Below are 22,420 nucleotides of genomic sequence, written 5' to 3'. Positions count from 1 at the left end.
TACAACAGCATGAAAACGGAGCCTAGGACTGAGGAGCCGGCCAGGCTCAGAAGCCTTCTTCATTGCCTGCCATGTAATACATGATATGCAAAGCCTCTGACTTCAGCCAGCAGATATTTGGAGACCGTGTTGGCCCTAGCATGGGGACTAAACTAATGTGTGTTTAGGTCAGAAAGCGAATCAGAAAAGCCACTGGAGGGCACGTCACGGAGTGAGAGCCCTATAAATTCTTCCCCACTCTCAGCCTCCCCTGGCAAACACTCGGCTTCCCTCCCTGAGCTGCTCCACATCTCTCCTCCCAAGTGCTAGGAGAACTCCAGCCAGCTGCTACTCTCCTCGCCACTGCCTTCTGCCCTGCAGAAAAGCCAGAGGGCCAGATACCCGAGGAGGAAGAAAAGCCTTGGACAGGCGCGAGGGAAGCCCGGGGCAGCCCTCCACCCGACAGAGCCCGAGCTCAGAGAGCGAGGCAGGAGAGCGAAGCCAGGCGCGGGCGCCGCGGTCAAGTTCGGATTGCTCCCTTCGGTTGGTCTGCGCCGAGCTCCGCACATTCCTCCGGATCTACCCGGCGAGGAGGAGGCGCGAACCCGACAGCGTCTCCAGGCGCCGAGAGCTATCTCTCCCTGCACCCCGGGGAGGGGCGCCTCGCGTCACCCACTCGCACCCCGAGCCCCCGCCTCGGGAGCTCGGGCGCCTCCTCGCTGCTCTCCATTCCCTCCCCTCCACCGCCGCTTCCCGACCCCTCCCCTCCCGGGGCCCCGCGCCTCCCCTCCCCCACCCCGGCCCCCCGGCCCGGGCTCTCAAGGACCAGCCTGCGCTCCTGGCGCCCTCATGTCTTCACGGGACTCTCGGCGCCGGCTGACGTGGTGTCTCGTTCGGATTTTCAGGCCAGACCTCAGCTCCGGCGGCAGCATCAGCCCGGCCCGACCCGTGCTCCCAAGCGCTGCGCCCGGAGAAGGCGCAGAGCGCGGCCGCCGCCGCTGATCCTCCCGCCGCGCCCCGCGCCCGCTCAGCCCCGGCCAAGAGCGCGGTGCGCGCAGCCCTGTCACCCCCCACCCAAGGCAGCGGCGGCTGCTCGGACCTCTGCTTCTGGGGGTGCGGAGAGTCGGCGGGGGAGCTGTCGGCATCCCTCGCCCTTCTCGCGGCGGCGGCGGCGGCGGCGGCGGGAGCCTTGGCCGCCGCCTCCTGCGCGCCCTCGCTGCCCCGAGCGACCCCGGGATTGCGAACTCGTGCCCCTGACCTGTTGGGCGGGGCTCTGCGCTCCTGCCCTCGGCTCGGATGGGTGTCCTGGCTGGGACTTGGGGCTCCTGGAGTTAATGTCCAACTGGGGGTCTGCGGAGACCGGATCCGAGGTAAGTGGAGGAGCGGGCCTGGGTGGAGGGGGCGGGTGGCGCATGAGTCGCCGGCGGGCGCAGCGGGCTGCGGGGCGCTGGAGGCAGAGGGGGCGCGGCCGGACCCCAGAGCAGCCGGTGAGACTAGAAAGAGCAAAGACTAGAGGGAACCGAGGCGCCGAGAGGACAGAGGAGAGAGAGAGAAGTTGAACCGGAGAGAGGCTAGCCTTTCCACGTGAGCAAAGATCTCTGGTGCCCCTGATGCCTCTGAACCCTCGACTTGTCCGCTAGGGGTAGTTTCCCTCCCCGTCTCGGCGGGGCGCTCTTCGGTCAGGTCCAGGTCTGGGATCGTCTTTGAACCCACCACGACCCAAGTTGAGTCCTTTGTGGACGTGCAACTGCAGAGTTGTCACTCCTGGGAGTGTAACTTGTTTGGGTCTGTTCCAGGGAAGGTGCAGGCCCTGGGAAGGGCTTCTGCAAAGGTGCAGGGAACCTCAGAATAGAGCGCTCACCCCCTACGGGCGCCTTCTTGCAAATCTACATTCCTCGCCCTTTTCGGGACCGGTTGCTTGCTTGCGCTTTCCTAATGCCCGCGACCGCAACTAACCGTCTGCGTCGAGGTTAGGAGAGAGGCTTCCTGGACGGTCCAAGACTCCGGTCTCCACCTCGAACAGGCTCTTGTACCTTCTCAAGGTCTCCTCTAGGCCATCGAAGTGATTGTTTTAGACTTCTTTTCTCCTGTACTCTGCGCCACCTCCCCAGTAACACCCCCAGCACTACCTTGCACCACCTCAGGGCAGATTTGGCCTTCATTTGGTCCTCCGCCCCACCTGGCGAAAACGAACCCTCTTCGGGGCGGGAAATGATTTCGTTGGAACCCCCCAGCCTCCCGGCGCCGCCCTAGTTTTGGCGGTGGCAAGCCCGCCCTAAGAGCGGACCTGCGCGCCCCGGGCGGAGCTGCCCAACTCCGTGCTGCCAATATTTTTGCTCATTGGTAGGGAAAACACAACTTTTCCAGGCCCTGCTACGGATATGTTAGAGCGCACTCGACTCTTCCACGGTATTTTGAATTTACACTTAAGTATTCCAAGGAAGAGGTGCTGCTTCCAACCTCACGCACGCTCCTCTTCCCTCAAAGCCCTCGAAGTGGGAGCCTCTGGGCTTCTGCCCCGACCAGGTCGCTTCCGCACAGTTTTCACCACCTCTTCGCTTGGGCAGGGTTCTGGGACTGTGCCGCCTCTTCAACAAGTGTCAGGTGTCCGGGGAGCCCACGGTGTCCCCATCCCACACTCTCAAGGGATTCGGGTGCCTCTGGATCTGGATCCCGGCCTCAGGCCCTTAAACAGACAGCCCCACCTCCCAAACTGCAGAAAGGGTCTGCAGAAAGCGTCCCTCATTCTTTTTCCTATCCGGATCTTGGGCCCAGCTGTTAGAATGAGCCCTCCTTCAGTCCAGGATACGACGCACAGTTTAAAAAAGCAAGACATCTTTCAGCAACTTCTGTCCCTATTCCCCAAAGAAAGCCCCCGAGTTACAGCACGCCCCCACCCGCCCACCCCCCACCCACCCACCTACCTCCTTTTTTTCTCCCTGAGACCTAGACCTTGAAGGCAAAGCCTAAACAAACCTCCCAGTCTGCCAGACTTGAGAAGGTGCGGGGGCACCGGCGGCGGGAGCGCTCACCCGCGGTGAAGCTGTCACGGTGACACGGGGGAATCGGGGGCGGCGGCGCGGGGTAGGGGGGTTCCAAAATCAAGTTGCCGAGAAACTAGTTTAAGTGAGGTGGGTAGAGGAAAATTAAGGAGAGAGGATGAAGAGGTGTAGGAGCCTGAAAAACAGGGATGCTGGCGAGAACTCCCAGAAGTTCGGGGGGCGGGGAGGTAGTTTGGATTTGAAAGGATTATAAGGGGGGAGTGCTTGTTCGTCGGTTTTATACTTAAAATGACAACGCAGCCTCCGGGCCGCGTGGGCGCACGAGACTCAGGCGGTTTCTGGTGCCCCCTGGTGCTGGGAACCCAGAAGGGCCCGGTGGCGAGCGGCTGCTTCTGCCGCCACTCCGGTTCTCTGGGGCGTCCTTTCCGCCCCAAGCCTGGGGACCACCAGGTGCCGGCGCCCGAAACGCTCCTCTTTTGCCCTGCAGGGCACGTAGGTCCAGGAGCAGAGGGGAAGCAGGCTGAAGGGTACGAAAACGAGTGCGGGGGCACCTGGCGGAGCCAACTAGGAGAGGAGAGCTTGGTTACCGCACGTGGCAGCGCGTTCAGCTATTGACGCGCGTAGCAAACGTTAGGGTTGCGGCAGATGCGCCTGGAGAAAGCAATAGGGACCAACAAGGAAGCCGCGGGGTGTGCGTGCGTGGGGTGGGGCCCAGATGAGCTCTGGGGAAAACTCCTCGCAGCCCGCTGTGAATTCTCAGCCTCCAGACCCCCTCCTCTTCCTCCGCCCTCCAAATACCGGGAACTGAAGAGCCGCTCCGACTGGAGCCTGCCCCGGCGGTGCTCAGAGGGAAGAATGCGCCCTCCCCGTCCCGGGGGAGGTGGGAGAGCTCTTTCCAGGCCTGCGCCGCACCCGGTAGAGGGCGGGAACGGGAGCCTCCTCTGGGGAGGCGGGGAGTTTTCCGCTGTTTCCTCTTCTGCCAGCTTCAACACACTTTTAATTGAGGCTTTCCACGTCCAATTTAAAAAGCCTTCCGTCGGCCAAGCAGGAAAAAAAAAAGGAAAACCCCTCTTAATGCGGAAGGGAAATCTGGTGCCTCTGTCGCTTCCTGCTGGCGGGCACCGCGATGTGAAATGGTACATTAACCCCCCCCCCCCCGCCTCCCTGCCGCTCAGGGCTGCCCGCCAGTTCACACGCACCCTCGAGTTGGCACCCGGGCGAGGGGACTGGAGGTCTCGCGTTCCTCCGTCCTCTTTGCTTTAGCTCCACTCAGGGCTTGTTTTGCACGGCCTGGGTGAGGTGTAGCCCAGGCCTGTGCACCCCAACCGGGAGCCTTTCCTTTTCTCCGGGTTTGTAGACCAGCCAGCGCGGGATGGGGTGCCCGGAGATGCAGGTTTTCGGAGTTCCTAGACCCTACAGGCTCCCCGAGCCCAACAGCTGCGTCGCGAACAAACAGACGCCCGAGGGATGGAAAATGCATTCATCTCCGCAGCAGTGAGAGGCGGCGGTCGAATTAAACGCTTCCCGGGGTGGCCTGCACCGGAACCCGGAGTTCTGGGTGGAGATGGGGGTGGAGGGCAGTTGCTGGAAGGGAGGTGGGCGCTCCTGGCAACTAATCGAGAGGAAAGGTGTGAGGTTTTTGCTTTTACTGTCTTAGAACAAAATCTTAGATTTTCCTAAGAATCGCTTTTTGGAGAAGGGATAATCAACTGCATGAATCTCATAGTTTCCCCTCGAGAATGCTCTTGGAAACTGGAACGCTAGTATTGGGAAGGCACTGGGTAACACCGCACCCCCGGCGTGCCGGGGTCTCCCCCCCGCCCCAACTGTGTGGGGCTTGGCGTGGAATTGAAGGTACCTTTTTCTTGCCCGCCCGCAGCTGCATGACCCTCCTTTCTAGGGGTGTGAGGACTGAGAAGTCAAACGCAGCCCCCTCGATGAGAGGAGCTGAGCCCCCACCGCGCACTCTTTCCGGGTCTAGGCCTTTTGGTGCCCACGCTTCTTGCAGCGGCCCGACCGGGTCCAGTCGCCCAGGAGTGACTGTGATCGGGCGTGGGCTGAGAGGGTGGTGGATTTACGGTTACAATCTCCCAAAACTGTAAAAATAAAGAGAAGGTGGTCGGGTATACCAGGAACATTTTCAAGACAGATGCAATCCCTACCCAACAGCTATGCTAAAGCATTTATTGAGCTCTTACCGTTATCCTCAGCTAAACCTTTTCTTATGTTAATGTTCATAACCTAAAGAGGTAGCAGAAGTGTTTTAAAGCGAGTTGAAGCATTGGGAAGCTAAGTAACTTTATAGCAGATATTCCCGGACAGCCCCAAATTCTCCAAGTCGCTACTAACTTCTTGTTCCGACAACAAAATACTAATTTACGTGGGAGGAAGGAAGCGTAGGCGGGGTTAGTGGTGCCACTGAGATGGCCCCCGCCTAGCTGAGAGCAGGATCAGGACCCCGTGCTGTACTTACTGCACTTGATTCTATTCCTAAAATAAAAGGCTGGCCTTTGGGAGCTGCTGGAGGGGGCGGGGAGGCACAGGGTGAAAGGGTTGCTTGGTCGCCCGCTAGGAATGGGAGTGGGTTTGCGCTCCAGTACGGGTGTGTCGGCGTTGGCCAGGTATCCTGGTGTCGTCGGATTGGTGCTGGCGGACGCTGCGGCCCTGCTGGAAAATCCGACCCCTGAGATCAGGTGGTGGAAGGGAAGGAAGGAAGGAAAGGGTGGGGGATGCCGGGGGAACCGCTGGGCTGCGGCGGTCCGGGTGGAAGGTGCCCCCTGGGACCCGCGGGGATGAGCCCTAGGCGTCCAGGCCTAACGTGCGCCCGCCGGTGTCTCTCCCCCACCCGCTCGCCCGCGCAGGTGCCGCCGCTGGACGGGACTCTAAGATGAAGTTATGGGATGTCGTGGCTGTCTGCCTGGTGCTGCTCCACACCGCGTCCGCCTTCCCGCTGCCCGCCGGTAAGAGGCCTCCCGAGGCGCCCGCCGAAGACCACTCCCTCGGCCGCCGCCGTGCGCCCTTCGCGCTGAGCAGTGACTGTAAGAACCGTTCCCTCCCCGCGGGGGTCACCCTGCCCGCCGTTCGCACGCACCCCAAGTTAGCCCCGACTGCAGTGTGTCCTGCGGACCCGCAGGCAGAGCCGCGCTGGCGCTGAAGCCCCCTCCCGGTGGGTGGGTAGCCCCAAGTCCCCAGCGCCTAGTCTGTATATGGTACGTGCTGCTTTTGCCCAGCACAGAGGGTAACACATTTTTATGCTGCCGGTTCAGCATTCCGAAGGACAGCTGTTTTCCCCACCACGACCACCACCATAGGAAAACACACAGCTGTCCCCTTTTCTCTGCTTTGGGTGTACCTGGCCGTGCTGAATTCCGAAAACAATTGCTGTTTCATCCTAAACCGCCCTTGCAGGGGAAGAGGCTGAGGTTTCACAAAACCAAGCCAGAGTCAGAGAAAGCACAGAAGGGCCGTGATTTCCAGAACAAGCATCTGGGCAGTGTCAAATCTGTTCAGAAAAGTTCCGGTTATAGAAAAACGACGGTAAATAGTGCTAGCTGGGACTAGGGCGAAGAAAGCTGTAGTTCACTCCGCACATAACAATGTTCACTCTTAAGAGCAGGCTATTCCTGTTAGAAAAGAAGTGTGTGATTTGCCTCGCAAAAATGCCAAGAGAGCAGTTGATTAGGGCATGTCACCTCTGGTTTGATAGAATTTACCCTGCACTCTTCAGAAGTTTATCTGTTGCATGAAGCAAAGGATGCTACATCATAAGTTAGACATTATTGAGGAGGTAGAGAGCTAACAAAGATAACACTAGAAAGTTTGCACAACCCCAGACTAAAGCAATAGCAAGCCCTAAGCAGGATGTCACCCTTGCTACTCCCCATTCCCATTACCCCTCAAGCTATTTTGCATTTGAACCATACTGTGACACAGTAGAAGGGGTCCAACAAGTCAGCTGTACGCCAGAGTCCCCCGGACCCGTGGCCTGGGGCTAAAAATAGCCCAGGAACTGGGATGTGTTTATTTCATGCTTAATTGCAACAGTAAAAGCATCTTTTTCCAGACGTTCCAAGAAAAAGTGCATTTTTCTAAGGCAAATTAAGACTTCAAGAGTGATTTAGGGTTAGAAAGAGAAAACAGTTGATCCCTTGAAATTAAAGTAATTGTTCCAAGAGTTTTTGTCCATAAGTCGTTATAAGCCTATTTTTTAAAGGCTTTGGTTTCAACCACGAATTTCCATCTTAGTGTATATCAGTGGTTTCCTACTAGAAACTTAAATTTAAAATGTCCTTAAGTGCCATTATCTTCAGAGCAGTACCATGAGAGCTAAGTGGCTTTTCATTCATTCAGACAGCTTAGGCCAGAGGAACAGGAACACCGTGGGAGGTAATAGTTTTCTAACCGAGACATGCTGGAGAGGAAAATTGACTGTGCCTGATTATGAAGCTGATTAATTCTTGGAGATTTAATTAGCATATTAGTATCCTGTCTACTTAGGCTTATTTAATGCTAACTCCTGGTTCTGGCTCTGCTTTCAGCTAACTCTATGACTTTGGACAAGTTACTTACTTACTATAGAACTCAATGAACGGTTTACAATTATACAGTAAAGGGAGGCCGTTCGACTCCAAAAATGCCAGTGACTGTGAGATTTGCCCCCTGGGAACCTTCATGCTCCTGCCCTAACCATCCTTTGGGAAGAGACTCATAAGAAAAGACCCCTGCTCAGTGGACTCACCTGGGGAATTTTAATGACTACTGCTGCTGGACCTCACCTGGAGAGACTCGGATCTAATTGGTGTGGCCTGGGCGTGTGGATGTTTAGATGTTCCCCAGGTGAGTCTGTTGTGCAGTCAGGGTTGAATGGCAATGACATGATATTACTCTAAGAAAATCTGTGCCTCATATAAGGTGTAACCAGTCACAGATTAGTTAGTCCTACCTTTACCGATTCTGGGGCAGGGGAGGGGGGGGAGTGTTGTGGGGGAAGAGAGACTACTTCCATTTCCGACACCGATGCTGAGTCATCAATGGACAAGATTCTGACTATTCTATTTACATTTGAACCCACAGAACACAGCCGATTCTGTTTTATCTTTGGGAAGACCCAATAGGTCTTTGAAAGAGACATATTCCCAAAGAGAAAGTGAGCTGTATTCTAAGCCAAATTGACTTCTTTCCAGGTATGTTCAATTCGGTAGCAAGCTGTCAGTGCAAGGAAGGCAGAATAATGATGGTGTGCAGACTTTGAACGCTCCACCGGTGTCAGCATGCCCCTGTCACCGTGCTGACATTTATATCCTGCGCCGTATATTGTGCAACTGGTTAAGGCTTATGCAGAAAAACATTAGGTCCCTCGTTTCGTTTAAAAATAGAAAGTACCATAACTCCTGGTCCCTCTGCCTTTCGAATGCTTGTAACCTAGTGATTGAGCCCAGGCTCTTTTGTGCCACCTTGAGTCATTCTGTGCTGTTCAAATGGGATTGGATGGCACGCTATCCGCATACTCACCCTGGAGGTTGCGTGTGTCCTGCTGGTTCCAGTGTAAATGAAACAGCCAGATTTCCGTTCCGAATTATCACAAGCTGAACTAACCAAATAGAATCCATAACTGGCTCACTTGCTCGCATAGAGGTTGACTCTAAAGTTCAGGGGCTGTGGCTGCCCCCTACAGCAACTTTGAACTTGTCTGAAGTCAAGGACTTGTGCCTTTCCTTTTGGGGCATCCAAAACTTTTCCCTCTCACCATCTTTATTCTTTTCTTTTGTTTTTTACCAGTAGCTTCTCGAAGGGCAATTAGAGCAGTCTCGAGGGATAGAGCAGGTGAGACTGGAAGGTGATACTGGCAGGTGTCCTAGCATTTTAGAGCTGAAAGGTAACCCTTCAGCCTTCCCAGACTTAAAGAGGTAAAAGCAGCTTGTCCAGAATGTCAGGGTTCCATGGCAGCAGGAGACATGAAGCCAGGACCAGAGTGTGTCCAAACCACTGAAACACAGAGCAGTCGGTTTTGGTACCAAGGGGAAAACACTTTGTGTGGGAGGAAGGTTTTCAACTTGTGTTGCACTAGGTTGTCTGAGCTTCTTAAAGGTTAGTTCATCATTGTCCTATAGCAGATCTGAGCTGCATGTGACAGCTCTAAATGTGTTCCACAAGGGAAATCATAAATATACACATGGGGTTTTTAAAAATTTGTGATCTAAATATTCCTTCCACAAGTAATGGATGTGTGCCAGTATGAGCCAGGCACTGTCCTGGGTGCTGGGAAAAATCCTTGCTGCCCAGACAAAAAGCCCCTGGCTTCATGAAACATACTACCTAGTAAATGTACAATGCATGGTACCTTGGTAATATTGCAAACTAAAATGAACCATGAAGAACTTTGGGCTGGAAAGGTGGGCTTTTTGTGTGACCAGAAACCAACTAGAAGAAAACACTGAGCATTGTTAATTATAGTCTCTGGTAATCCACAATTTATTGTAATAGAATGGGATTATATTCCACCAGTTTGGTAGCCAGTCACAAAATTTCCTAGAGAAGCAGTCTTACAAATCAAGCTATCAAGTTCCCAGACTAGCCCACAAAAATCTATGTAAGCCACGATATAACTGAGATATAATTTACAATATTATCAGGCCAGCGTCTCTTCCCAGGCCCCATAAACCGCAAAAGGAGTGCACAGAGCAAGAAATCAAGGGGTTTGAATAAGCGAGAGCTCATGTTCCCACATTCAGATCAGCCTTGCCACGTAACTATTACTTAACAGCTCTTAAACCTCAGTTTCCTCATCTGTAAAATAGGAGTACTGTGGCTCCTGCCTCACGCAGCTGCTGTGAGGGTGAAAAAAAAGATAATGATTTGTAAAGCCAGTGCCCCATAAACAGCTATTGTGCTTGCCACCTTCCTCCTTCCACAGCCCTCCCCAGGCGCCCAGTGAATGCTTTTTCTCCCGCCTTAGGCTTGCACGTCAGCCTCTGCCAAGACATTGCTCTAAATGGTGGAATTTCAAGCAGCACAACAAAGTACAGAGAGTGAAAGAAATGCAGGCCTTGCGGGGAGGCTATTTTGGGCCCCACAGTCAGTCAGTTGGTCAGCACGTAGGCGGGCCAGCCTTGCCTGGGATCCTCACCCCGGGTCAGCTCCCCCTGGCTCTTCCCAGGTTTCACAGCTCTTTCCCGTCCCCATTTTCTGAGCCCACATAGTTCCTACGGAATTTTTCCCACCAGATTTTCAAGGTCCCATGTTAGGGAGACCCTCTTCTCCCATGGGGAGATGGGAGCCAGCGCAGACTAACATTCTTACACCTAAGAGATGAGGGGGCTGTGCATCAGAGGCTACCTGTCTTGAGAAAAGAGTGCTTTGTGTTTTCAGTGACCCCCGCTGAATGTTTAAGATGTTTCATACACCCAGAAGGAAACCGTTAGCGAATTGAGTAAACTTTCTGCCCATAGCTTCTAGGGCAACAAGCTGGTTACATGGGAAGCTTTCAAATCTAATGTTATAAGTTTAGAATAAGTATGCAGTGTGCATCTTTCGTGTCTTCTTATTTTAGAGACTCTGTGAATAGGCAATACTGTACTAAAGCACCTAAGCTGGAGAGGGGCAATGCCACTTGGAATGGGGCTCTTGGAATCAAGAAACTGAGTGTCATTTAGAATGGATAAGCCATGAGGTCCTGCTGTACAGCACAGGGAACTATAACCCATCTCTTGGGATAGACCATGATTGAAAATAGTATAAGAAAAGGAATGTAGGGAGTTCCCGTTGTGGCTTATCGGAAATGAATCTGACTAGTATCTGTGAGGACACAGGTTCCATCCCTGGCCTCACGTGGTGGGTTAAGGATCCGGCGTTGCTGTGAGCTGTGGTGTAGGTCACAGACGAGGCTTGGATCTGGCGTTGCTGTGGCTGTGGTGTAGGCCGGCAGCTGCAGCTCCAATTCAACCCCTAGCCTGGGAACCTCCATATGCCGCGGGTGTGGCCATAAAAAGGAAGGAAGGAAGGAAAGAAAGAAGGAAAGAGAATCTATATGTATGACTGGGTCACTTTATTGTACATTAGAAATTGGCGCAACATTGTAAATCAACTATAATTTTTTAAATGTAATTAAAAAGAGGAAATTGCGTGTCCAACTCTTAGGAGGCCTGAGTCCTCGCTTGAGATCTGAGACCAACATCTCACTCTGGCCTCAGTCTTAAGACCTATTTCAAACCGTTGCTGTTTAGAGAAATCTATTTCAGGCTTAATTTGAATTGGCCAGTCTTAAGACCTTAGGCCGATCCAACGGGCAAAGATTTATTGTCAAAAAATTCTACTTTCACTGATAGAAAAATAAAAGCTATCTGGCATTTTCCCCTCCTGATGTCCCTTTCATCTTTGTTTATTAAGCACTTAATGGTGCATAGCCCCCTTATTCAATTAAGACACATATTCTTTCATTAATCACTTGAGCTTGATCAGGAAGCAAGTATTAAATATCTTACGCACTAGGTGCTGTGTGGGCATCTAAAAGGCAAAATTGTGAACTTAAATAGCTTATGATCTAGTTGTAAGCTGTGGATAGACAGGTGGGTGGGTGGGCGGGCGGGCGGACTGCCAGTCAAACAGATAGCTCTGTCGACCACGGCCTGTACGTTAGCTATAGTCATGGTAAGAATTCCTAGCAATGAAGTCACTGGGGTTTGGAGATCAGAGCAGGGAAGAATTTGGGGAGAGGGAGAATTTCAGCTGGTACTTGAAAGATGGGTCTTAGGAAAGGAAGGGAAAAGGGCACATTCCAGACCAAGGGGAAGCATGGGCAAATTTGTGACCACGACATGGGGAAGGGGCAGGTGGTGGATATGAGGAGGAGGCCAGACTAGTCGCCAAGTACTGAGAACAGGTGGCGGGAAGTGGTGTGAAATTTAGGCTATCTCTGTAGGTGATACCCAGATTACGAGATGCTGTAAAACCCAGGAAAAGAAGGTGCTTGCTCTGTTTTTGATGGCAGCAGGGTGCCACTAGAGTATCTGAAGCAAGCAGGTGGCAGAAAATGGCAGAAACAAGGCTTCTTGTTACAAAATTTACTCAAGTGCCCAGGCTCCATGAGAGTACAGTATGGGCTATTTTTCATTTTGAAGTGTGCCCTGATTTTTTCAAAAGTGTCCAGGCATAGGCACAATTGAATCAACCCGTTAATGCTCCGATAAGTGGATAGCTACAAATAAAACTTAAAGTTAGTATCATACAAATGAATTATCTACAAAACAGAAATAGACCCACAGACATAGAAAACAAACTTATGGTTACCAAAGGGGGAAGGGAGAGGGAGGGATAAATTAGGAATTGGGATTAACCATACATGCTACTGTATAGAAGATATATATGCTACTATAGATAAAATAGATAAACTACTGGCACCTATTGTATATAGCACAGAGAACTATATTCACTACCTTGTAATAACCTATAATGGAAAAGAATCTGAAAAAGAATATAAATATATATACAATTATACATATGTATGTAGAAATATACATGTATGTATAACTGAATCACTTTGCTGTACTCCTACAACTAACACAACATTGTAAATCAATATACTTCAATTAAAAAATAAATACGTGAAAATTTTAAAAATAAAATTAGTATCATAGCACCTCTTAGCTCTCTATGTGGTAACCCAGTTTTTTAACAGAGTTTTTTAATTTATCAAAGTATAGTTGATTTACAATGTTGTGTTAATTTCTAATGGATAACCATGATTCTGTTATTTGTGCATATGTTTACATGCTTTTCTGTTATGATTTATCCCAAGATCTTGAATATAGTTTCCTGTGCTTATGCAGTAGGACCTTGCTGTTTATCCATTCTATATGTAATAGTTTCCATCTGGTAGTCCCAGCCTCCCCCTCTATCCCTCCCCCACCCAACTTTTCCCTTGGTAACCACAAGTCTCGTCTCTATGTCTGAGAGTCTCTTTCTGTTTCATAGATAAGTTCTTTTGTGTCATATTTTAGATTCCGGATATAAGTGATATCATATGGTATTTGTCTTTTTCTGATTTTCTTCACTTAGCATGATAATGTCTAGGTCCATCCATGTCGCTGCAAATGGCATGATTTCATTCTTTTTAATGGCTGAGTAGTATTCTATTGTGTGTATGTACCACATCTTCTTTATTCATCCCTCTGTAGATGGACATTTAGGTTGTTTCTATGTCTTGGCTATCATGAATAGTGCTGCTATGAACATTAGGGTGCATGTATCTTTTGAATTGTAGTTTTGTCCAGATATATGCTCAGGAGTGGATTGCTAGATCATATGGCAACTCTATTTTTAGTTTTTTGAGGAATCTTGATACTATTTTCCATAATGGCTGCACCAATTTATGTTCCTATCAACAGTCTAGAAGGGTTCCCTTTTCTCCACACCCTGTCCAACATTTCTTATGTTAACTAATAGGTTTTGTATCTTGTCCTAAAATCAAGTAAGTTTGAACTCTACTGGACAAAAGGAGTTGTTATTATCCCCATTGTACAGATGAAACGGTGAGACCTAGAGGTTTGCTCAAGGTCACAAATCTAGCAAGTGATGAAGCCAGAATTCGAACCTCAAACTTCTAGTCCCCAAAGCTAAATAATTTTGGCTTAACCCAGACTGTGCTCTCATATTACTAGATTAAGAAAACCCAAACCTTGGCTTGCTAAAAATACACTCACTAACTGAAACACATATTTTTAGGAAAATCAAATGAGCAAACTAATAGAAAGAAGCTAGGAATATTATATTTCCTTGAGGCACTGTCTTTGATCCCTGTTTGGGCCCCAGGGGACCTTGGCTCATATTATTAGTGGCTACTTCAAAGTCCAAATCAGGACATTTTAGGGAAAGAAACATGCATTTCTCTGCACACTCCTATAATATTGATGCTTTTTGCAATGAGAGAGGTCTCCCTAACTCACTGGGACAAAGTGAGGTCTCCTCCAGTGAGTGATAGGCTGATGGCCTTTGGGAGGCCTTCAGGAAGTTTCTTGTTCTCAGATGGCTCCTGTTCCGCCCAGGGAAGGGATTATGACATAGGAAGCCACGGGTGGCTGCACACATGTCAGGGTGATCACGTCTGGGAATGGAGTGGGTTTGCATACTCAGATCTTGGGTCACTGTAGGGAATCAATTAGTTAGCTCAGGATGGACAAAACTCACTTCTGTATGATTTTACAAGATAACTGAGCTAGAGAGGCGCGATTTTAAAAGTCTTCATACTTTTTTACTTGCAAACCTGCAAAATTATGTTGCAAAACTATTGTACACCTCTAAGGCGACGTGCAATTTTTTTATCACACGTTTCAATGGTTGTAGCAGATGTAATTCCCGGCCCATCTGGGAACCATGTATGTGCATCTCATATTTTTGGCAACACCTTGGAGCCGCAAATTTAGCTTATTCAATTTATGGAAAACTATCAAACAGATCAGTTCAAATAAGCTGATGTTTTTGGTCAGAAAATGTCCAACTTCATTTTCACCTCAAATACACATGTTAATACATGCATACTGACACCACCACACTTCTGGATCCTAATTGTAAGAAGAATAGATGGCTGGGCGGCTGGACAGACAGGCAGATAGAGTACCATGTTTTGCCATGAGTGCCGGGCCACATGAAATATGGAAGCACCCACTTTGATCTTTCTTGATTTATTTATACAGGACTTTTCCTTAGTACGTTTTCATCATTTGTAGTACAGCAAATGCCTGTGGACTCTTTTAGCAGTTTGCTTCCTTCTTGTTTTCTAAACCATTTGAGAATTAGTTGCAATCATAATAAGTATTTTAGCATGAACCTGCTAGCAGCAAAAATATTACCTTTTATAACCACAATTCAGTTATCAATCTCAGGAAATTTAATATTTATACAATACTGTTAATTCAGTAGACAATCCACATTCAGATTTCCCTCGTTGTGGCAATAATGTCCTTCGTAGTTTCTTTCCCTTAATCAAGGGTCACAAATTTGATCATCATGTCTCTTTAGTCTCCTTTAACCTAAAATTAGCTCCCAAGCCTTTTTTTCCCCCCATGACACTAACATTTTTGAAAAGCCCTGGCTGTCTTGCCTGCTCTTCTGCAGACTGCCCTTCGGATTGGATTTGTGTGACTAGATTCAGGCCCACGTGCTTGGAATACTAAGTTCCCAATGACGTGTGCTCACATCACGAGCCACCAATACCAGTTTGTGCCAAGGAGCCACGCATGCCTGGACTGTCCTCACGCGGCACCTGCAGGTGTCTGTCCCCCGGACAGTGCCTCATGGTAAAATGCATGAGATGGGCAAGAAGCACACTGACTCAGGAAGGCAGAGGGGCGATTGTGAAAGGAGGACCGGCCGCAGGAGCGCCCCTGGGCAGGCTAGTCTTAGGACGTAGAAGTAGAGCATCTAGACGTTGACTCTAAAACTACCCAGAGACTCTGTAGAAGGGTCTCAGGTGTCCCCAGAGGGGTACGTGCCATGGTTTGAGGACACCGATCTATGCCATAGTGGACACAAAATAGCATTCATGGCCTGTGGAGTCAGTTGATATTTGTGTGGTTACCTTGGAGGCATTTCTAGGAAAAGAGAAGAGGAGCCCAGACTCCTAAGACAGACTTGCTCCTTCTTCCCATGGACTGCCCTGCCAGGTCTCCAGGCCTTCTCCTCTATGGAACATTCTAGACCAACAAGGGCCCGGTGTCTGCAGCCCCTCTGGGCTGATGGTGCTTTGTCCAGAGCCAGCAGCGTTGATCATCACACTGCCTCCTCCAGTGTCATATCGATGAAGAGTTAGCACAGATGTGAAAACCATAAGGACTTACTTTTGGTACCATTTCTTAAACACTTGCAGGCACTGAGCTGAAACCTCTCCTTCCATTGCAGTGAAGCTGTAACTGTCCCCATGTTAAGGGGAGATGGGGGCTCCCCAGGGTGAAGTGGCTTAGCCAGACTCTGGACCCCGGGAGACCTGACCCACCCACACTCCTGTCACTCACACAGGCACACACACACACACACACTCCCTTCCTGCCAGTCCACGGCACTCCTCCATAACTCTTCTGGCTGCGTCGGAAAGTCCTCAAGGAGAAAAGTCAGGAGTGGAAGCTTTATACATGCAGCTGTCTTTGAGTGATACTTCTAGCTAATTACCCGAAGAGTCTGAGATCCCAGTAAATTCCTTTGCTGGGGGGTAGACATCCCTCCTCCTTGCCTCTGACCATAGGAATCCATCAAGCAGGCTGGATGATAAAGACAGCTTTTCTTTGACCCCCTCTAATTTCCTTTCATCTTCTCGGTCCCTCCTTTTCTTGCCCAGGTCTCTCAGGCCCTCCGAGTTCCTTTCCCCCACTGCTCAGTTGGCCCCTGGGGGAAGAACCGAGGACAGTGGAGTGCAGGACCCAGTGGGATCCTGAAGCCGCCTGGGGAGGCAGAAGCAAGGTTCCTTTGCTTCCCAGGTTCCTCTGGGCTTCCCCGCAAACACCACCTGCCTCTGATAACACCACAAGGGGTTATTCTCCCAAGTGGCTTTTTGTGCATTTAACTTTTATTGGGCAGCTTTCTCGCCCTCCCGTTAAGTTTGTCTTATAAGGGCAGGAGCAGGGCTCCTGGTGTGCACCCTTTAGCCTGAGGTGTTTATGGCTGGCTGTGGAGGGCTTTTAGCTCCCACCAGGTACTCGAGGATTAGATAACAAATGGACACCCTATTGGGTGTTTTCCTGCCTTAAAAGCAGAAGAATGGACATTTTCCCCTCAGGGGAGCCATTCTGCCTTACCATAAAATTATTAGCATCACTATAATAAAATATGGACCACATAGGTGGAAATCAGAACAGGGCAATTAGAATCTGAGTAACAGAGTAAATATAGTCTATCTTTCTTTAAAAAAGATTTCTAAAGTGGTTTTCGTGGGGTTCTTTGGTGATTTGTATTCATGGGGTAATTTTCATCACAGTGACAAGTTTTCTCAGTTCAGTTGTAGGATAAATACTCAACATATGGTATAAAGTCAGTAAGTGTGTGCAGTGTAGTCAAAGTAGGTGCAGCTGGTAAATGAAATGGCATTTTGGGGCATTCCCATCATGGCACAGCATAATCGAATCCGACCAGGAACCATGAAGTTGCAGATTTGATCCCTGGCCTCACTCAGTGGGTTAAGGATCCGCATTGCTGTGAGCTGTGGTGTAGGTTGCAGACGCAGCTCGGATCTGGTCTTGCTGTGGCTCTGGTGTAGGCTGGCGGCTGTAGCTCTGATTCGACTCCTAGCCTGGGAACCTCCACATGCTGTGGGTGCAGCCCTAAAAAAAAGCAACAAAAAAAGAATGGCATCTTGGTGGGCAAAGTGGCCTTTACAAGTATACCCAGGGCTCCTTTTTCTGTATTTTGAACTGGTTGGTCTTCTGCCTTGAGAGGATCCAGCAATGCTCTTTTAAAACAACAAAACACTGCTGTTTTACAATGCAGGTACTTTTCAAATAAACCCACGTCATGTTTTATTGCCAGCAAACCCCTGGTCTTGGAGAGAATGCACTGGTAGCTCTGGCGTTGGTCACAGGGATTTAGTAAATTGCTTCGGCTGGTGATTGTTCTTAGGCGACTCAATGCTGTGGACCCTTCTTGAAGTTAACCCAAGAGTCAGATCTAACCAAGATGGCCTACCTAATGCTAGATGAATACTCCGTCCAGAGTAGGACAGCAAGGGTAGTCGTTATATACAGTGAGAGGCACAGGCATTCCAGTGCTTTAGGGACCCACAAGGGATTTTTTTTTTTAAATGAATTTATCACACCTGTAGTTGTACAATGAGGTTTTTTTTAATTCAAGTAGGTGGCGAAATCAACCCTTTTAAATAGTAGCATTGACAGAACATGGTAAATCAACTATGTTTTAATTTTTAAAAAATTTTACCCCAAAATAAATAAATAGTAGCAGACGACAGAACTCTGCATTTTTCAGAGAACCAGACCCTTCTCCTGGACTTACACTGCACATTTCAGAGGTCGCTGAAGGTCAAATGAAAACAAGGGTCAGCAGCTTCTAAGACAAAGCCACGAGGCTCTCACAGTCCTTTTGGTAGCAGTTGCCATGGGTGATTCTAGCCTTGGAGCCCTAAGCTAGGTTATGACCTACACATGCTTGAAGCAGCAAAACCAGAAATAAAGCAGCATTGGTATTTGAGGTTTGGGTGATGGAGACTGAAGGATTACAGTATGTGTCCTCTGAGGCCATTGGCTCTGTATTTACGGATGGAGATTGGGGTGTAAGGATGCCGCCCACAAGAACCTAGGCATTTTGAGATTCAAATACCAGGCCTTTTGCTCATATATTTTCACCTCTTTCTAGATAGGACATAGGAAGATGGCTTGAGGAGTTAGAGGCATTTGGTTATTTCAGACATAACCAAGACATTGAGCCAAGAGGCAAATGGAAAAGGTTGAGCACTGCTAGAACCTAAATACGTCTCATGGGGTGTCCCGGGGCCCCTGGTGGTAGAGGCTGAGGTGAGTGCTGCTGGGGCATCAGGGAAGACAGGACACGGTCCCCTTCCTGACGGGGGTGGCCAGAAACAGCGTCCAGTAGCCCTTTCCCCCAGAGACAGGGCTTGTCCACATCTTAGGGCTTTAGCCCTGGAGAGGGCCTCTGAGAGGGGCTGGCTGACCTCAGAAGGGTTAAGTGACTAGTCCAAGGTCACGAGGCTGGGCAAGGAATGACCCCGGCCTGGAATCCTGGGCTCTGTCCTCTCCAGCTCTGCAGTGAGACTTTGTCATTTGGTGCCAGCGTGAGTTGGAGGAGCTTCCGGAGACAGGGCCTCTCTGTCTGAATCTGCCACCGCCCTTGGCTGCCGGTTTTCCGGTTTTAACTGGGAAATTGCCAGTTCTGCCTTAGAGTGAGTGATATGCAAGACCCAGGATGTGAGAGAGAGAGATGTCCCTGAATGGCATGCTTTTCCCTTTTTGGAGACAATTCGCTGGATTCTGTGGCCCATGGCACTCTGACTTTAGAATCTGCTTAATGCACCACTGCCAGATTTTCCAGTAGCAAGTGTGTTTCTCGCTTCCTGCTCTGAATGTGGTAAACATGCACAGGTGAAATCGGGTGCATCTTGCATTCGTTCCAGAGTAAATTACCACACACTTGAGACCGGACAAGCTGCACCAGAGTGGAATTTTTACTTAAAAACAGAGCGGCAGCTTGGAGCCCTAGAACGAGTTTGAGCTTTGAAAACAAGCCAGGTCCACATTTATGAGCCATGTGACTTTGGGCAGATAGATATTTCTTTTCTCTGAGCCTCAGTTTCCCGATCTATAAGTAGAGATAATATGCAACCCCCTACTTGAGCCTTGGAGCGATGTTGTTGGGTTTAAAGTTCGTGTGTGGAAGTAGGCATCCATTCCACCTTTATATTGCTAAGTGCATCATGGAAGCTGTCATTTAAAATATAGGACGATGCAATTTTGTCACGTGGGAATTTTAAAGCTAAGACCCCATCCTGCAGTCCTTATAATCTTTCAGTATTAGTGAAAGAAAATCAGGTTCGTACATTATTGAAAAGTAAAAATAACATTCTAAAGAATGACATTAGATGAGAATCTTCTTGAGAGATTATATAAATCTTAGGCTGATCTTTTCGTATAAACATACATATGGGAGTTCCCTGGTGGCTTAGGGTGTTAAGGACCCAGCATTGTCATGGCTGTGCCTCTGGTACCGCCGTGGAGCCAGTTCGATCCCTGGCTTGGGAACTGCCACATATGGTGGGCACGACCAAAAATAAACTAGTTAATTAAATGCATGTATATGTGTGTGTATGTATACACAGCGGTATGTATGTGTGTATGTACGCATAAGTGCATACACGCATGCACGCACACACATGAAGAGAACTTCTATTTTTCATATACTCAGTCTACAGAGCAGTTTGTACTTTACCTGGGCCACAGGTAGGCAAAAATCATCAGATTAAATGTCCCCCACCCCCAAGGGTCTTCCACTTGTCTCCTTTGCAGACCAGCCTTTCAGGAGAGGCTCTACAGGTGATAACAAGCTGCCCAGAGGCACCAGGCCCAGCATCTCTGGCCTCACACCCAGGGGCAAGCCCTCCTCAAAACTGGCACTACCTGGAGTGAGGTTCTAGATGCGCTGCTCACCTGCAGGGCCTTAGCCTGGGCAGGAGGGCACCCTGTGGACCTGGGTGCATTACCCTTCCTTCCAGGACAGAAGCTGGACGCTCTGCAGTAAAGTACAGAGGCCGGTCCTCCCCAGAGCGAGAACCACCCGGAGCCCCCTCTCTAGAGCCCCTGTATCCTCCAGGCTGGCTCTGGCCTGGAAGACAGCCTCTGTAGTAGCAAAGGCCCACTGTGGGTGCCAGGGTTCAGCCCCCCATTTCCTGGGCCCCTCACCCTCCCACTGGGGGGTGAGGGGTCACCTCCTCACGGCTTTGTACACAGCCACCCCACCGGGTAGAAGACAGGCTGAAAACAGGCTTAGACAGTCTAGGGTGAGAAGGGGGCCAACCCAATAGGAGTATAAAATGACGCCTTTGATTAAAACATCATTAACCTGGACTGTTTTTAAGAGCAGTCTAACGTGTAGGAGAATCCTTTGTCCACTAAATGCCAACTTAGGCCAAGATAATGTTTTGAATGATGTGCTTTTTAGTTCGGCTCTTACAAGGAGTACTCCGACCGAGGTCTCACCATCGTTCCTATAAAACCTCAATTAACTTTATGAGATAGTCCACAGCCCAGGCCTTTGTTCCTGAGGTAACGTTACTCTTTTTTTTTTCCCCATAATCGAGGGAGGCAAAGGCTCCACGGCGAACGGTTTGCTTTGTTCCCAGAGTCTGGCCCAGGACAAGGTTTCATTTGTTTAAAATAACGTTGTTTATACAAAGGATACATCAAAGTTAAAATATTTTAAATAGAATAATGCCAAAATATTTAGTTGCACACTGAAGGATGACTTAAATGCATTTGAGCATTTTGATTTTTTCAAAAACTTGAGCTTTGCGACGTCCCTGTTTTCCCAGATACCAGCCTCCAAGTGGGTCTGAGAAATGAGCAAGTGTCTGACCTATTTTTTTTTTAAAAAACGATGCTCCTCTTTTGTGGTTTGCAAGTATTTTACTATCAAAGTTAATACCAACGAGGGCCATTTGCGTGGCTGATGTTCTGCCAAACCCTTCATAGAAGGACGAAAGTGATATGCCATTAAGTCTTAATTTGGGGAACTAATCCAAACCCCAGCCCCGTTCTTTCCCTTCTGCTCGCTCGGTGAATTCCAGGAAGATGGAGGCAGCTCTGGGCTTCTTGGTTCCTCCTGGGGAGTCTTTTTGGCCTGGTTGGGGTTCGAGGCCCCTGTAGAGCTGTTGAGGGTTGGCTCCGTGAGGTGCATGGCTCACAATGTCCCCCAGATGCCCAGAGTTGGTAAACTGAGGTCCCCTCTAAATAAACTCTGTCAGCAGCAATTAGGAATTTAGTTGGAAGAGACAGGCCTATTTGCTCTGTGGTTTGGAAAATAGAACGTTGCCCTTTTCTGGTTTCCAAAATTCATATGCATATAAAACTTTCAGCATCAATATTGATTTTTTGCTCTATTTGTCAAGGAGAAGAAATGGCAGGGGCAGGGGAACAGGAGTCTTCAGTTCAATAAGAATCACCTATGTCCTGAACTTGAGGCATAAATAAATATTTTCACCTTAACAACAAAGTATGAGGGCGATTTCCCATCAAAGGAAGACATTCTCATGAGCTACACTCTTTAGTTTAACGCCTCGAACATGGATCGACTGCTTCCCAGGTGCCAGGAAGCCTTTTAATTCAGGCCTCATGGTCTGTTCACCCCCTCACTCAAAAGCAGAAGCGGCTGCTTCATTCACGCTGCTACAGGCATCACCCCCAAAAGCCCAAGTGGAAATTAAAACAGGAACTCAGTGTTCTCACAGCAAAATATAAATATGTCCCAAACATTTTTGAGGACTGCGTATACTAAAAATTTATTTGCTAGCTCTCTGAAATTCAAATTTAACTAGATATTCTGGATTTTCTCTGGCAAGCAGAGCCCGTGGACAGAGCTGTGTGGTCAAAATGTCTTAAAAAGGAGGGACAGGAGGGACAGTGTTTTTCTGGAACTTTGAAAGTGTCAGGCAATAAATAACATTATAAATGCTGAATCAATTCAGTATCATAACTCTAGTGATATAAAAATTATGTAGTTTATCATATAAATTAATCTATAACTCTAGTGGTGATATAAGATCATGTAGTTTATCATATATAAATTAATCTTTATCTCTAGTGGTGATATAAAATTATGTATTTATCATATAAATTAATGAATCTAACTCTAGTGGTGATATAAAATTATGTAGTTTATCATATTATATAAATTAATGAATCTCTAAACCAATGTTAAGTTGAACTTTTGTAACTTGA

General features: G+C 48.9%; 1 protein-coding gene across 7 annotated transcripts in view; it reads left to right on the top strand.

The window, feature by feature from the left end:
* Positions 1-252: 252 nt before the first annotated feature.
* Positions 253-22,420, top strand: part of GDNF (glial cell derived neurotrophic factor) — a 29,974-nt gene continuing 7,806 nt past the window's right edge. Inside the window, exons 1-4 of one of the 7 annotated variants that reach the window (XM_085002115.1) lie at positions 2,967-3,030; positions 4,708-4,835; positions 5,603-5,674; positions 5,843-6,019. In XM_085002115.1, coding sequence (XP_084858241.1) covers positions 4,721-4,835; positions 5,603-5,674; positions 5,843-6,019 — 364 coding nt within the window. In that variant the 5' untranslated portion in view covers positions 2,967-3,030; positions 4,708-4,720. Of the gene's footprint in view, positions 1,350-2,966; positions 3,111-4,707; positions 4,836-4,894; positions 5,675-5,842; positions 6,020-7,519; positions 7,818-22,420 lie in introns of those variants that run through there. The other 6 variants (XM_085002119.1, XM_085002118.1, XM_085002116.1 and 3 more) reach the window with 6 other exon arrangements.

The sequence above is a fragment of the Sus scrofa genome, chromosome 16 (genome assembly GCF_054392235.1).
Source record: "Sus scrofa isolate SSC_HxYL_T2T_F1_AM1 chromosome 16, Sscrofa_HxYL_maternal_Yorkshire_Landrace_v2.0, whole genome shotgun sequence".
In the NCBI taxonomy this organism is placed as follows: Eukaryota; Metazoa; Chordata; class Mammalia; order Artiodactyla; family Suidae; genus Sus; species Sus scrofa.
The sequence above is the reverse complement of the archived record's forward strand: the minus strand, read 5'-3'. Positions and strand labels throughout refer to the sequence as shown.